A 12,902-nucleotide genomic window follows, 5' to 3' on the forward strand; every position below is an offset into this window, starting at 1 on the left:
CCTGCAGACCAGGACCACACAGGTTCCAGCGCCAGTGGCTTGTGAAAATAATCTCCCCAGAAGAAAGAAAACACACATGTATTAACTACTGAGAAAGAGATTTTCAAAGGCTCTTGATATCCAGCTGGTCTTGATTCATATTGACTTCAACAAAATAGTCTTGGACCAATGGTGAGCACTCTGAAAAAGCCCCTCTTCAACTTGCCATTGAGGTATGAAAATACAAGGTATAAAAAGAGATTGTCAAATAAAATAAAGTCTACAAATTAAAAATAAAAGGTTACAATAAAATTTGGCTTTAGGCCATAAACTAGGGGGAAACTGACAGCAAAGACAGTTAAATGATGGCAAAGAGAACGCAACAGGAGCTTGTCTGAAAAAAAAGCTGATGGCTTTTAGAAAAGGATTTGTATAGATAGGTGGGGAAATAAATTCCGGATGGGACAGCAGTGCAATTGAGAAATTAAATAAATGGCAAATAAGGATGACTAAGTAGTAGTTAACATGCCCCTTCTCAGTTGTATACTATTATTACATCTATTTTTAATGTCTCTTCAGCTGTCTGCAATTGTCATCCTTTCTTCAGAACTTGTTCCAATGCTCTTTGATACTGAATTAGCTGTTTTTCACTCTCCGATGCTTACAACCACATCTTTTTCTTACTCAACACTCCCCCTTTCCAACAATGTTATTCCATTGTCTCTGTTTTTCATCTCTCCTCATATGTTGACTCCCCAGTTTCTAAGCCCTCCAACTACCCTTGTTCATCTTCTTTTTTTTTCTGGAGCTCTTTTGGTTGAATCCTAGCATGTTTCTTTTCTTCTTTTCTAAAGATATAAGCATGTTTTATATCATATCTGGCTACTGTACACATTGTTACCCTTCAGAAGGGCACTGAACAGCGATAGCAGTGTTCGTGTTGGAAATAGTAAGCTAAACTAAGGGAAAAAAAGAAGTTCTTTTTGGCTTTTGCTTTCTGGTTCTTAAAAAAGAACCCAAACATTTAAACTCTCTCCTTTTCCTTTTTATCCTCGAATAACACAATCTGTCCATGAGCAGCTGAATATTCAAACAATAACTGGCACCAGAAGTGTTGGCAATTCTGGAGCTCAGGATGTGTCTAAGGTGAAGTGATAACACTAGATTTAATAATACTGAAAAAACACACAAGTTCTAATGTGATGCGATGGGCTACTGAGTGAACCTGACTTTTTCACCTCGCAAGTATGCCATTCCTTACCTTTATAGCTAATGATGCTCCATATTAACTTGGGGACACTAATTCATATATCAAAAAAAATCACTTCCAAACACATTTCACACAAACTCGCCATCTTGATGCCTCAGATTATTCAGCTTCACCATTAAAAGATCAGTCTTTAATTTATCTACTTCAAGACAATTCTGTTTACCTTCCATATTCCAAACCAATAGTGTAGTTGAGTTGTACTTAACCATGCTCTTTGGAATGCTATGTTCAATACTCAGACTTCCAGCATAGAGGAAGCTTACCTTCAGCTGTGCCCGAGATACCATCAGCCTTGAAATTGCTTGTGCTTTTCTTCCGGCGGTGTTTCTTTCTGTTCGCATGAGGTGAAGGAGGTGGATCAAGTTTGGGGCTTGTTGTACTTGATATACTTGGGCTTGAACACACAGAATCTCCTAACCCAGTATCTGCAGTTTGGGGTGAAGGGTAGGGGAAGGGGGGGAAGAAGGAACAACAAAAATACTACATCATTTGACTTAATGGTTGCCAAAATCCAAGATATAACTCCTTGCAGTCTACAGCAGCTAATTTCCTGAGCTCATTGACTTCCAAAGGCTACAGGGGAGTCTCCTAACAATACCCATTAGTTTTTCAAACAGGTACAACAAAGCAACTTGGCTGAAGTTATGATTCAAGTCCTATTATGTCAACAGTACTCTGCATCAGTTTTAGAAGCAGACCAGCTGGAACACACACAAACCAATGGGAAATCACTTTATTACTTCCAATTGCTCTTTCTTTCAAAGTACTAGAATTATAGAATCCCAGACTGGTTTGGGTTGAAGGGACCTTAAAGCTCATCCAGTTCTAATGCCCAGCCATGGGCAGGGACACCTTCCTCTAGAGCAGGTTGCTCCAAGCCCCTGTGTCCAACCTGGCCTTGAACACCGCCAGGGATGGGGCAGCCACAGCTTCTCTGAGCACCCTGTATCTTACCGATCCTCAAATTAACTCATGTAACACTAGTCTAGTTTAATACATAGTGGAGCAAATACCCAAACATCCTCTGGACACTATCTGCTTTCATTCATATTACAGACAGACACACACAGAAAAGGCGGCCATGGCAATAAAGGTGCTAAAAGAAGGTAATTAATGTATGCTGGGTAGAAAAAAGTACTACTATGTTCAGTGTGTTTAGTTTCCCACTGTAGTAGCTATGGTAGCATAACATGCAACCATTTTAAGAACTAATGGCAGAGTCATTTTCTTCCCTCTCCCACCCAATACCTCACACAACCAAATCAAAATGAAAAGCTGGTGACCTCCTCCTCCCATAAGCAGAGACCACAGTCTCTTCCCTGGTCCAGGTAATACATGAATGCCTTCTCTTTGAAGCAGTTCTTGTTTCTTCATGTAACAGCCACATTTAACACAAGTTTAGGCAATGAAGACATACTTGAAATGTCACTTTCCATCTGGGTCCTTTCATGTAGTAAATACTTTAGCAACCTTAATCCAGTATTTTACCCCAAGGCTGGTAATATGGTTTTGGTTTAACTGCAACCACTGTTTGGGTTATGATTAGTGCTAAATGCAGTTCTTTTTTGTTGGTTTTGTTTTAGTTTTAATCATGAAATTTAACATAACACCCTACACTTTAAGTATAGTGTTTGCTATCATGGAAAGCAAAGCTTTTTCCAGAGCCAGAACAGCACTTAAGATGAATTAATATAGAAAAATATAAAGCCAAAGATTATTTAAAGAGTAACTTTTGGTTCTTTGAATAACTAAATCCACATACAACTGCCTATGTGATAAAGAAACACGCTTTTTTCCCCTAATAAATTTACTTACTAATTACCCATTAAGCACAGTTGTGCTGCAAGTTATTAGGTGGGGATAAGTTATGTAGCTGAATGCCTGGCAACAGAGCCCAAATCAAACATAAGCTTTTTGTTCAGGATTTTTGTTCTTTTCCCTATGTCCACCATTTTGTAACCACTCATCAAGGATTTAACCAAAACTGGGAACTATGGGAATGGATTTACTACAGATCTGTGTAGGAGACTTTAAGTATTTGACCCATAAATGTTCAAAGTAACTATCCTGCAAGGGTTTGCTATCTCTCCAGGTGAAGAGGAAGGCAATCCCTGATGAAAATCCACGCCAGTGCTCTGCATGCTCTTTGTAAAGGGGACATGGATACCTTTGGCTCCTTGACACTGAACAGAACGTGCAAAAGAAGATGCCAGCAATACAAAGGCATGACCGTGGATGCAAGCTGATTACTGCTGGGCCTAAATATTGACTTGAGAAGGTACAAGGGCTGCCTTCATCACCACTTGCGACTGCAGTGTCAACCGTGATGCCTCAGAACCATAAAACAGGGAAGAAACGGTGCTCTGACACAAAACCACAGGGTATGTTTTTCAGTAGGATCCTTGTTTAAGAAGGTGAAGGTAGATCTATGCAATCACTGCAGCTTAGTCTAATTTATAGGCTATAAATTGCACTAACAAAACCCGCTCGTGGGCTCTGAAGAATGAGGACCGTACGGTTTGACTACTTGCACCGGGAAGCTGAAGAATTAACCTCCTGTGGTAAATCCTCGTGATCCACAGCCCTTTCCAGGTAATAACCTGCTGTCCTTGTGTCAAACGGCTCTGTAGCAAAGAGCCTGAAGCTTTCCCTCCCCCTCAACCACAAGAGAGATGCGAGCTGCTCATAAACGGGTGCCGAGCCGATATTGTTGGTTTATTAATGCCCCGTATTCCCAGTTTCGGAGACCACCCTTTGAAGATGGAAGTTATTTAACATTCTCCTGGTTTAAAATATGAGCAATCAAAAGGCGCTGGGCTTACACGCTGTGCTTTCCCATTTCCCACTACTTCTCTTGCCTGACATGGTATTCTTCAAATTGAAAAGAGGGCTCCTGAAAGCCCAGCTTCGGAAAACTGTAAATGAGTTCAGGCTTCAGCCCACTGAATACAATCTCATCCTCCTGACTGAATACAAATAATGCATTTTATTTTGTATCAATTACCACACCTGAGAACAGACGACCACTGCTGGAGCTATTAAATAAATAAATATATATATAGGGTAAGGGAAAAGGCACGCCAAATTAAAAAAGCAAGCACCTCATTACTCCACACCTAAACCAGCTTTGACAGAGGCACTGGAACTCATAAGATGCGTTTCACTGGGTTGGGATGGGCTGTTTTGCAGCCATCCCGCACGTTCAATGTCAGCCATTAGTTCTTCCCAATCGGGCATCAATGTTCAACACACACCCAAAAAAATATATAATACTAGTAATAATAATAACAATCTGCAGCCTCTCCGAGCTTCAATACTTGAAGTATGAGTCAAAGAAGCAGTTTCACTTTTCACTCGGGAAGCTGACAAGCATGACTAGAGGGGGAATAAAATAACATTCAGTTCGCATAAATATCAAGCAGGCTGCTTGAGACTGATGGGCCAGGAATGTATTCTTAGCCATCATTCTGGCAGACAGGCCCAAGGACACTCATAACTTATTTTACAATCATTTAGTTTCAGCTCAAGTGGAAAACGTGACAACTTATCTCTGCTGACAAGATGCCATATCGAACCTTACAATTAACTCTCCCACGATTATCTGCCCAGCCCATCATTAGCTTTGCAGTTTTTGATGGACTGTACAGGCAGCTTTCCTTGATGACGGTCATCATTTGCAGGGTGTATGTCTATATTATACAACATTAAGGACAAAACTCTCCCCTTGCCATGTAGCTGGGGTTATCCTGACCAGCACATCCTCAGTTCTGCAACTGCTAAGCCAGGTTTTTAAGTGATGTGATGCAATGTGCCGCTGAAAAATGTCCTCTCCTCCAAAACAGAGCATCACCATGCTCCAGCCTATGCCTGCTGCTGCCTGCAGCCCAGACAAGCACGCTACAGATGCCCATGCCCTCTCCCAGCAAACAGCCAACCTACCTCCCTGCCCTCCTCTAACACCAGTGCCATTATTAACTCCTCTCAGCTGTAAATGAGAGCTGTCATGAGCTGGATCCTTGCAGTTTACCTCTGCATGCTCACAACACCTTAAGGAGGATGTCATGAATTTCACGTGTGCATTTGTCCACTTTCTATACCAACAGGAGAACAGGTTTCTCATTAATGGCGAGCTTCCAGCTTTGCAGCATCATGGAATAACATGAGGTTTATACCAAGAGATAGCAGGACTTCTACACAAAGCAGTACGAGAAAGTACGTTTCAGAAAAAACAGTAAAATAGACAATTCAGAGTACACATTGAGGGTAAGCTGACATCTATGCAAGTTATTTGAGGTCATTTAAATATGTGTAGTACCTCGCTCCACACCCAGGAGGAACGTGTGATACCTGGTAAACAAGCCCCTTGTTACCAAAAGATGGGATATTAAATAAGCCAACCACTCTGCTGTTAGCACAGTGATTTTTTTTCTATAGGTGCATGACACATGGGATAAGACAAAGACTGTGGTAGGAGAAATAAGAGTTGCAAAGGAAGAAGTATCTTGCCTACAACTACAACCCAGAACTATGAGATGGAACATTAAATGAACAAAGGAACCAACCAAACCTTCTCAGCAGAGTCTCAAGGGCTGTGCTGTTGTACTGTGCCTCATTTGTCATTTGAAACACATCTGCAATCAGTTTCAGGGCAGTATTCTCCTAGTTTGATCCCAGGCCAGTATTATATGTTTGTAAGAGGTAACATTCTACACAAGTCTCACTTCTCCTCTTCTTACAGTTTCGGCTGTATTATATGGAAGGTGCACGCGCTCCACAAAATGATCTCAAAAGACAACTCCATCTGTGCCTTGTAAGGACATTGCAAGAGTCCTCCTGGATTAGAAAAGGGTAAGAAATCCATAGAAATCCATAGGATCCTAGACTGGTTTGTGTTGGAAGGGACCTTAAAGCTCATTCAGTCCCAACCCCTGCCACAGGCAGGGATGCCTTCCACTAGGGCAGGTTGCCCCAAGCTCTGTCCAACCTGGCCTTGAACACTGCCAGGGATGGAGCAGCCACAACACACACAACCTTCTCTCCTCCCCTGTGTAATTCAAAGCCGGCCTGTGCTTCCTTGGTGTCCCTAGCACAGTATGAGTAACTTCCACCCCAAATTTCTCAGCATCTGCACCGAGAATGTCTGAGATTTGAATTGAAGCCGTTTCTTCTTCACTGCTTGCAGTGCCTGCGTTATAGAGCTGCAGAAGATACCAGCACAGGAACCAAGGAGGAGAAGAAAATGAGGGACAATAAAAGCAGGTATGAGTGCCCCAGGCCATGGTAAAGGAGCTGGAGGTGTAAAAAGCATGAGGAAAAGGGGCAACATACAAGGTACAGGTATAGCACAGCACAAAGGCAGAGGTATAAAAATCTGTAAGAGTGGAGCTTCATCTTTGGCCCACAGTTCCTATTCTCTCTCTCACACACAACCCTCTCTCCTGTGTAACCATGTGCAGTGGAAACAAGGATATTCTGACCTCTTCTATTTTCAAGTCTTTTGATTTATTCCGTATTTTTGTCAAATCACCTATTTACAAGAACTTGAAACAAACTCAACAGGTGACGCTATTCTCCAGAGACCAAAGTCAAGCTTGATCCGGTTTACATTTTTCTTGCATCTTCTTGTTACATTTTTCCAACAGGCTTTCAAAGTGAAATTAGACTTTTTTGTCAAGCCCAGCTCCCCAACATGGCCTTATTCTCAAGTGGCTGGAGATTGATTAATTTGGGTTTTTGATTTGCCCAAGTGACAAGAAGGCAGACGTTAACAAAAGCGGGACCCGTGAATGGGATCAATTAAAGAGCAGAAGCAGCAACACAATTAATAGCACCAGGTTCAAGAGGAAAAAGAAAGCGCTGATGACGAAAACAACAGCAACAGCTCTGACTGCAGCAGGAATCTTTGCCGCGACCCAAGGAAGGTTGGATCCAAAGAGGGTGTTTCAGAACTTTTACTATGCCATTAGTGGTGAAATGAAATAACGCAAAGATGTCGGTAGCTGGTGGACTGAATAATAAAAAAATAGCTGGACACTTTCATCTTCTACACATGTGTTTTAAATAGAGGTGAAAAAAAGCAATCCTTTTATTTAAACACGGGAAGCAATAGACTAAAACCATCTGTAGTTGTATTTCAGACCCATTTCCCCAAGCTGAGATTTTTCTGGCTGTGAAATCCAATGCTCTACAGCTTCCCTTTACAGCTATTACCATAAATGTTCTATCAAGTTCTTTATATTCCTCCTCTGCCTCAAACTGAAGTTAAAGGGATGCTGCAATTGCACAATGACTGCAGAAAGCTGGAGTCAGGCACGGATGGTACAGGACTGACATTAAAATCCTGTCAAAACTGCAGCCTGGCAGAAGTCTGTGGATGGTAATAAACACTCAGAAGTGGGGGAGAAGGGGTGGCACGAGATTACAGCCTACAGACAAAAAAAAGAAGGCAGAAATGTCTGAAGTACAGAGAGCTCATACCTTTGGTAGGAATTAGGTGCATCCAGTCATCGTTTAGCTGAATTCAGCTTGGACACTCAAGCTATCGAGGGCTTAAATTAACCTGCTGCACTGAAGGAAATTAAAAGGAAGCTCTGAGCAGAACTGGGGGATGGAGATGAAAGAGCCTCAGGAGTATTCTCTTTCCACGGCGTCTACCATTTTTCCAGTCTTGTGCCTAAAGCCTGTAAATCACAAAGCTATCCTGTCATGTACAGAAAACCCCACTGAATGCCTAAGTTACTGCCTCCTTCCCTCTCGTAGCAATTTCAATTAAATAAGGAAAACTAAGATTCCTTCGGGGGGGGGGGAAGGAAAAAGAAAGGGCCTCTTTACCTCTCTGTCTCCCTGCTTTTGGAGGGTCTGGCTTTTGCTATGTGTTTGCATGCCGCAAGCAAAGCAGACCTGGAGGCATGGCAAGATCGTTTCCCCTTGGCAGCCTAATAAGCCACTTTGTGAGAAGTGAGGGACATCATCCACAGTCTTGAGAGATAGAGTCAGGCTCATGACAGCAAGGCACAGGTATCAGAAGGACTGGTTTCAGTAATGTCAGAGATAGTAAAGCCCTTGTTACAATCTCTGTTATCTAAAGGCAAGACAAAGTTACTTCTAGCTCATTTTCTACTGATATGCAATGTCTGACCATCATAAAGGAAGCATGAAAGCAAAAATGCAATATAGTGCTTAAACATTCCCCCCCCCCCCCCCCCAGTATATTGCTCAGTACATTTTCCCTCCTAAGGAGCACCCTAACACAGTGCTAGTAAAACACCATCCTGCTCCTTAGAAATCAAAGTATTGCTAGCAAGAAGAAAAGCAACTGTATTTTGTTAACTCCCTTTCAAAGCTGTCTTACGAAGTTAGCTTCTCGTACCACAGAAGTAATTTACCATCTTACAAAAGGAGAGGATACACCTATTCTTGAGCAACCCTCCTGTGTTGCCAATTCAGTGGCAAGCAAAGTAAAGACTACTGAATATTAGAGCACCTGCAAGCCTCAGAACATGAAACAAGAATGAGATGCTAATCTCTCTTCCACACATCTTGCTTACAGCAGCTTTAGTTCTCAGGGGTAGAGATATTATGAACTACTCCCTGAGTGAGCACAGTTTGCTAATCTGTTTTATCCTCCATTATGCAGATGCTTCTTTGCCTCCTTTGTACTGTGTGCTGAATATGCCCTGTGGAAAGATCAAACATGACAAGTTGTTTGAATACATAAGGACAACAAACTAGAAAGAGATGTAAGTCTTAGATGTTGTAGGATTGCAACCACATCCCAAGGCAAACTAACTCCATGGCTCCCACTGAATAAACCCACAGTCTAGATGTATAAGAGATGTCTCTAATTCTTCTGGCATAATGTTTTCACTGGGCAGCATCAGATCCTTTGAAAAGATGTGATTCTTACATGGTGTCACCCTGAATTGCTACAAATTGTGTGTATGATGCTATGGGCATTGCTCCTCCTGGCCATTAAGTGTATACAAAATGGGAAGGTGAGGAATATTACAAAAGGCAGCTGGTTATGGGGATTCATTCCAGGTAAGTAGTTCTTAGTCACCCAGTGAGGGAGAAAGGAGATAGATGGTCCTTTTAAAGACAAACCATACGGCTGTGGAATGTTTTCAGGGCAGTATCTCCTGCTTCGATTCCAGGTTAGTTTATCTCCCACTTCTGAAGACAGGTAATAATCAGACACCTCGAGGAAGTTACCAACTGTGGCACGCTGGACCTAGCAAACCCACCAAGACCACCCCAAGAAATGATGATCTGCAGAAAAGCAAACACTTGGAAGCACCACTAAAAGAACACGTTTTGGATACACAAGCTACACCATGACCAAGTGCACACAACACCATGTGACAAATACTATCTTATATCCTTGTCAAAATGGTATGCATAATAAAGTCACCTTAATTACACAGAGAGGGTCAGAGCTCTGCCTGATCTAACAATCACCATCGTCTTCTAATTGGAAAAAACCCTCAATTAACAACAGTATGCATTGAAACAGAGCCTTGAGGTCTCGAGGCACTCGGAAAATAACGAACCCATGCTCTACTGCATCATTTCCTACTGAAATATTTACCTTGTATTGCAGGATAGGCAAAATAAAGACAGAAAGGAAGAACCGACTCTCTTCAAAGAAAAGCTCAGAGCCAGAAAGATGTCTCTGTCTCTACTCTTGTACTTTAACCTTCAGTCAGTATATAACCTGTGAGCAGCTTCAAGCATCAAACCCACTCACTGGTAATTGAGGAGAGGTTAGGTAGCTCTCCACTGTCAGTCCACAAGACTTCAGTGACAAGCCCAAATATCAGTGATTTGGAAAAAAAAAAAAAAATCAAGAGACTTTCACCATTAACATTTTCCAATTAAAGATGAATAACTGCTGTATAATAAATAGGTTGTTAACGGCATCACGGCGGGTAGGAAAAGGCTAAGGCTTTCCTGGTAAAGTATGCCATGAGCACCAGCATCAGAAAGGAAAAGAAATAATGGAAGCAACACCAAGTATACTCTTAATCAAAGACAAAAATCAAACGTTTTCCTATTGTAGAAATCTACAGAGGAAAAGTAAAGCATTTAACATAAAGCAACGTCTTTGCCACCCCTTATAGGTGTCAGATAACACAACTGTCATTGACAAACATTTTATCAATCACTCTTTCTAGCTCTTACCAGCTCTTCTGAGGGTTCAGATAACCAGAGCCAGGGCCCTTCTTTTGCTCTCACAAAACCCATGCATCAGAAAAGCCACTCACCTGGAGTGACGTGTAAACTGGATACTCCTCATCGACCTGGGCTGCAGGTGGCACACACGATGGCTGCATTAAGGGATGAGATCAACTGTAACAAATGAAGGGCCCAGAGACTTGAAAGGAGATGCTCTTCCACCTGCGGGGAAGGCCAGGTCTCTGCGCTTCAGCTGTCCCCCAACAATCAGCAGGTTGTGAAGGACTTGAGCATTGGATCTAACACAGAGGCTTCTTTCACTCCTTGAACTGTGTATACTGTGAAGCAGCTTTGAAGTGTTGGATTCCATAGTTAACATATACACAACGTCCCTGTACCCACCGCCCTGTGATCTGGACTGGAAAGAAACGAAGCCTGCAAACAGGCATGCTTGATGAGGCAACAGCTCTCATGTTGATTGGAACAGAAACTTCATTAAGCTGGAGAAGAAATGAAACCACTGTGCGCATTTCTTGCACTCACTTTGCCCAGATCCTGGCCAAAACAAAGCAGTGTGCTTCTGGACATGCCATAAACAAGAAATCTAATTATTACAGGCATATATGTGTACTTCCAAAGTATGGATATAAAAAGAGGAATTCTGAAATCGCAAATTACTCTGATCGCAGCTATACATTAACCTTTTATATGCTCAACTTTGTGCTTAAAACATACCTAAACTTTATCATATTTAGAATTTGTATTATTATTATAATATAAATTTAGATTATTAAAATTTATATCAGATGGTTAAGTAAACTAAAAGAGTGTCAATCTAGTAAGCTTGCTCTTTTTCCTCTCTGAGTCTTACTTAAAAGGTGCTTAAATGTGGAATGCATTGGGCTCACGACATTTTTAAGCTGCATTATTTGTATCAGAACAGTTTATGAAGTGTCACACATTGCACTTATTATGTCTTTTCTTGAGATTGCGTCTCCCAACTTCTACTATTCTCTGCAAACATAATTTACTTTTCTAAGTTCATACTGGGTGAATTTGGCTTGTGTACTTATTTCCTTGTAATTATAATTGATCAAACTACATCACTCCTGAATGTACACAGGCATCCTCACATCAAATGCTGCTCTTCAGCTTACCTAGTGCCAAAAGGCCTGCCCTTCTGCTGCTGCTGAATGTGGTCAGTGCGTTGATGTTTCAGCCACTCTTTTAACAGTCTAAAGTCCAAGACCACAGGTCACATTTACTTCTGAGATACTGGGGAAAAACAACTGATCCTCTATCTCAACCTACCTGGCAAGTGACCTGCCAAGAAACATCAGAGCAAAGCTCATTCCAGGCTGCAAACATTTCAGATTAAAGCAATCTTAAAATACAAACATGTGAAAAATACCTTTGAAAGATTAAACTATCTTTTTATACAGATGAGACTGGAGGACAGCCTCCCTGGTGAAGAACTCACTTTGCGATCATCTTCAGTATTAACCCTTCCACTCTGACACATACTAATATAGAAACAGAGAACAGGATATCTTTTACAGACTTCTAGGTACAGTAAAAACTGTCAAATGTCAGACATCTGAGCTACAGAGAACTGGCTTGCTGCTGAAGTTCCACAGGAAGACAGTTGTGGAGATAAATAAATAAATAAACATATATATATATGTATTTGTCCCGGTTTGGACTGGGACAGTTAGTTTTTTCTTAGTAGATCATACGGTGCTATGCTTCGGATTTGGTGTGAGAATAATGTTGATAACACACCGATGTTGCTCTAAAACAAGGACTTCTCAGTCTCCCGTGCTCTGCCAGTGGGGAGAGGCACAAGAAGCTGAGAGGGCGCACAGCCAGGACAGCGGACTCGCACTAGCCAAAGGAATATGCCATACCACAGCATGTCATGCTCGGGATAGAGACTAGGGGGAGATGGCTGTGAGGCACCTACCCGTGACTGGCGTATCCACTTTCCCTCCCTGGGAAGTCCTGATTTTTGGCTGCTTAAATACTGAGTGGGACGCTGCAACACACTAACCCTGTGCCTGGATGGTCAGGAATGAGGAGTAAGACACAAGCTTGACGAGGTGATAAAGAGAAGAGTCACTGTTCTCACTATTCTTTAGCCAGGCTAAAGTTTATGCTTCAATAATAAAAACACAGTGCTTTGGTTTGGGTTATTTTTTTCCTTTTCTCCTGAGTGGGGACAAACAGAGGAGATTTGAGAATCAAATCCAGCTACAGGCAGAAAAAGCACTGATTCATTGAACGCTGCTAGACAATCAAGTTAGGTTAATCATAGAACCACAGAATGATTTAGGTTGGAGGGACCTTAAAGCTCATCCAGCTCTAACCCCCTGCCACAGGCAGGGACACCTTCCACTAGAGCCCCCATGTCCAACCTGGCCTTGAACACTGCCAGGGATGGGGCAGCCACAGCTTCTGTGGGCACCCTGTGCCAGCGCCT

At 42.0% G+C, this 12,902-nt stretch overlaps 1 protein-coding gene across 10 annotated transcripts in view; it reads right to left on the reverse strand.

The window, feature by feature from the left end:
* Nucleotides 1–12,902, reverse strand: part of AGAP1 (ArfGAP with GTPase domain, ankyrin repeat and PH domain 1) — a 320,146-nt gene that overhangs the window by 84,150 nt on the left and 223,094 nt on the right. For all 10 annotated transcript variants that reach the window (XM_062642581.1, XM_062642573.1, XM_062642604.1 and 7 more), the window contains one exon: nt 1,513–1,674. In XM_062642581.1, the coding sequence (XP_062498565.1) occupies nt 1,513–1,674 (162 nt within the window). The remainder of the gene's footprint in view (nt 1–1,512; nt 1,675–12,902) is intronic.

Source organism: Pezoporus occidentalis, unplaced genomic scaffold (assembly GCF_034315485.1).
Source record: "Pezoporus occidentalis ecotype Australia unplaced genomic scaffold, CSIRO_AGI_Poc_V1 ctg118, whole genome shotgun sequence".
Taxonomy (NCBI): domain Eukaryota; kingdom Metazoa; phylum Chordata; class Aves; order Psittaciformes; family Psittacidae; genus Pezoporus; species Pezoporus occidentalis.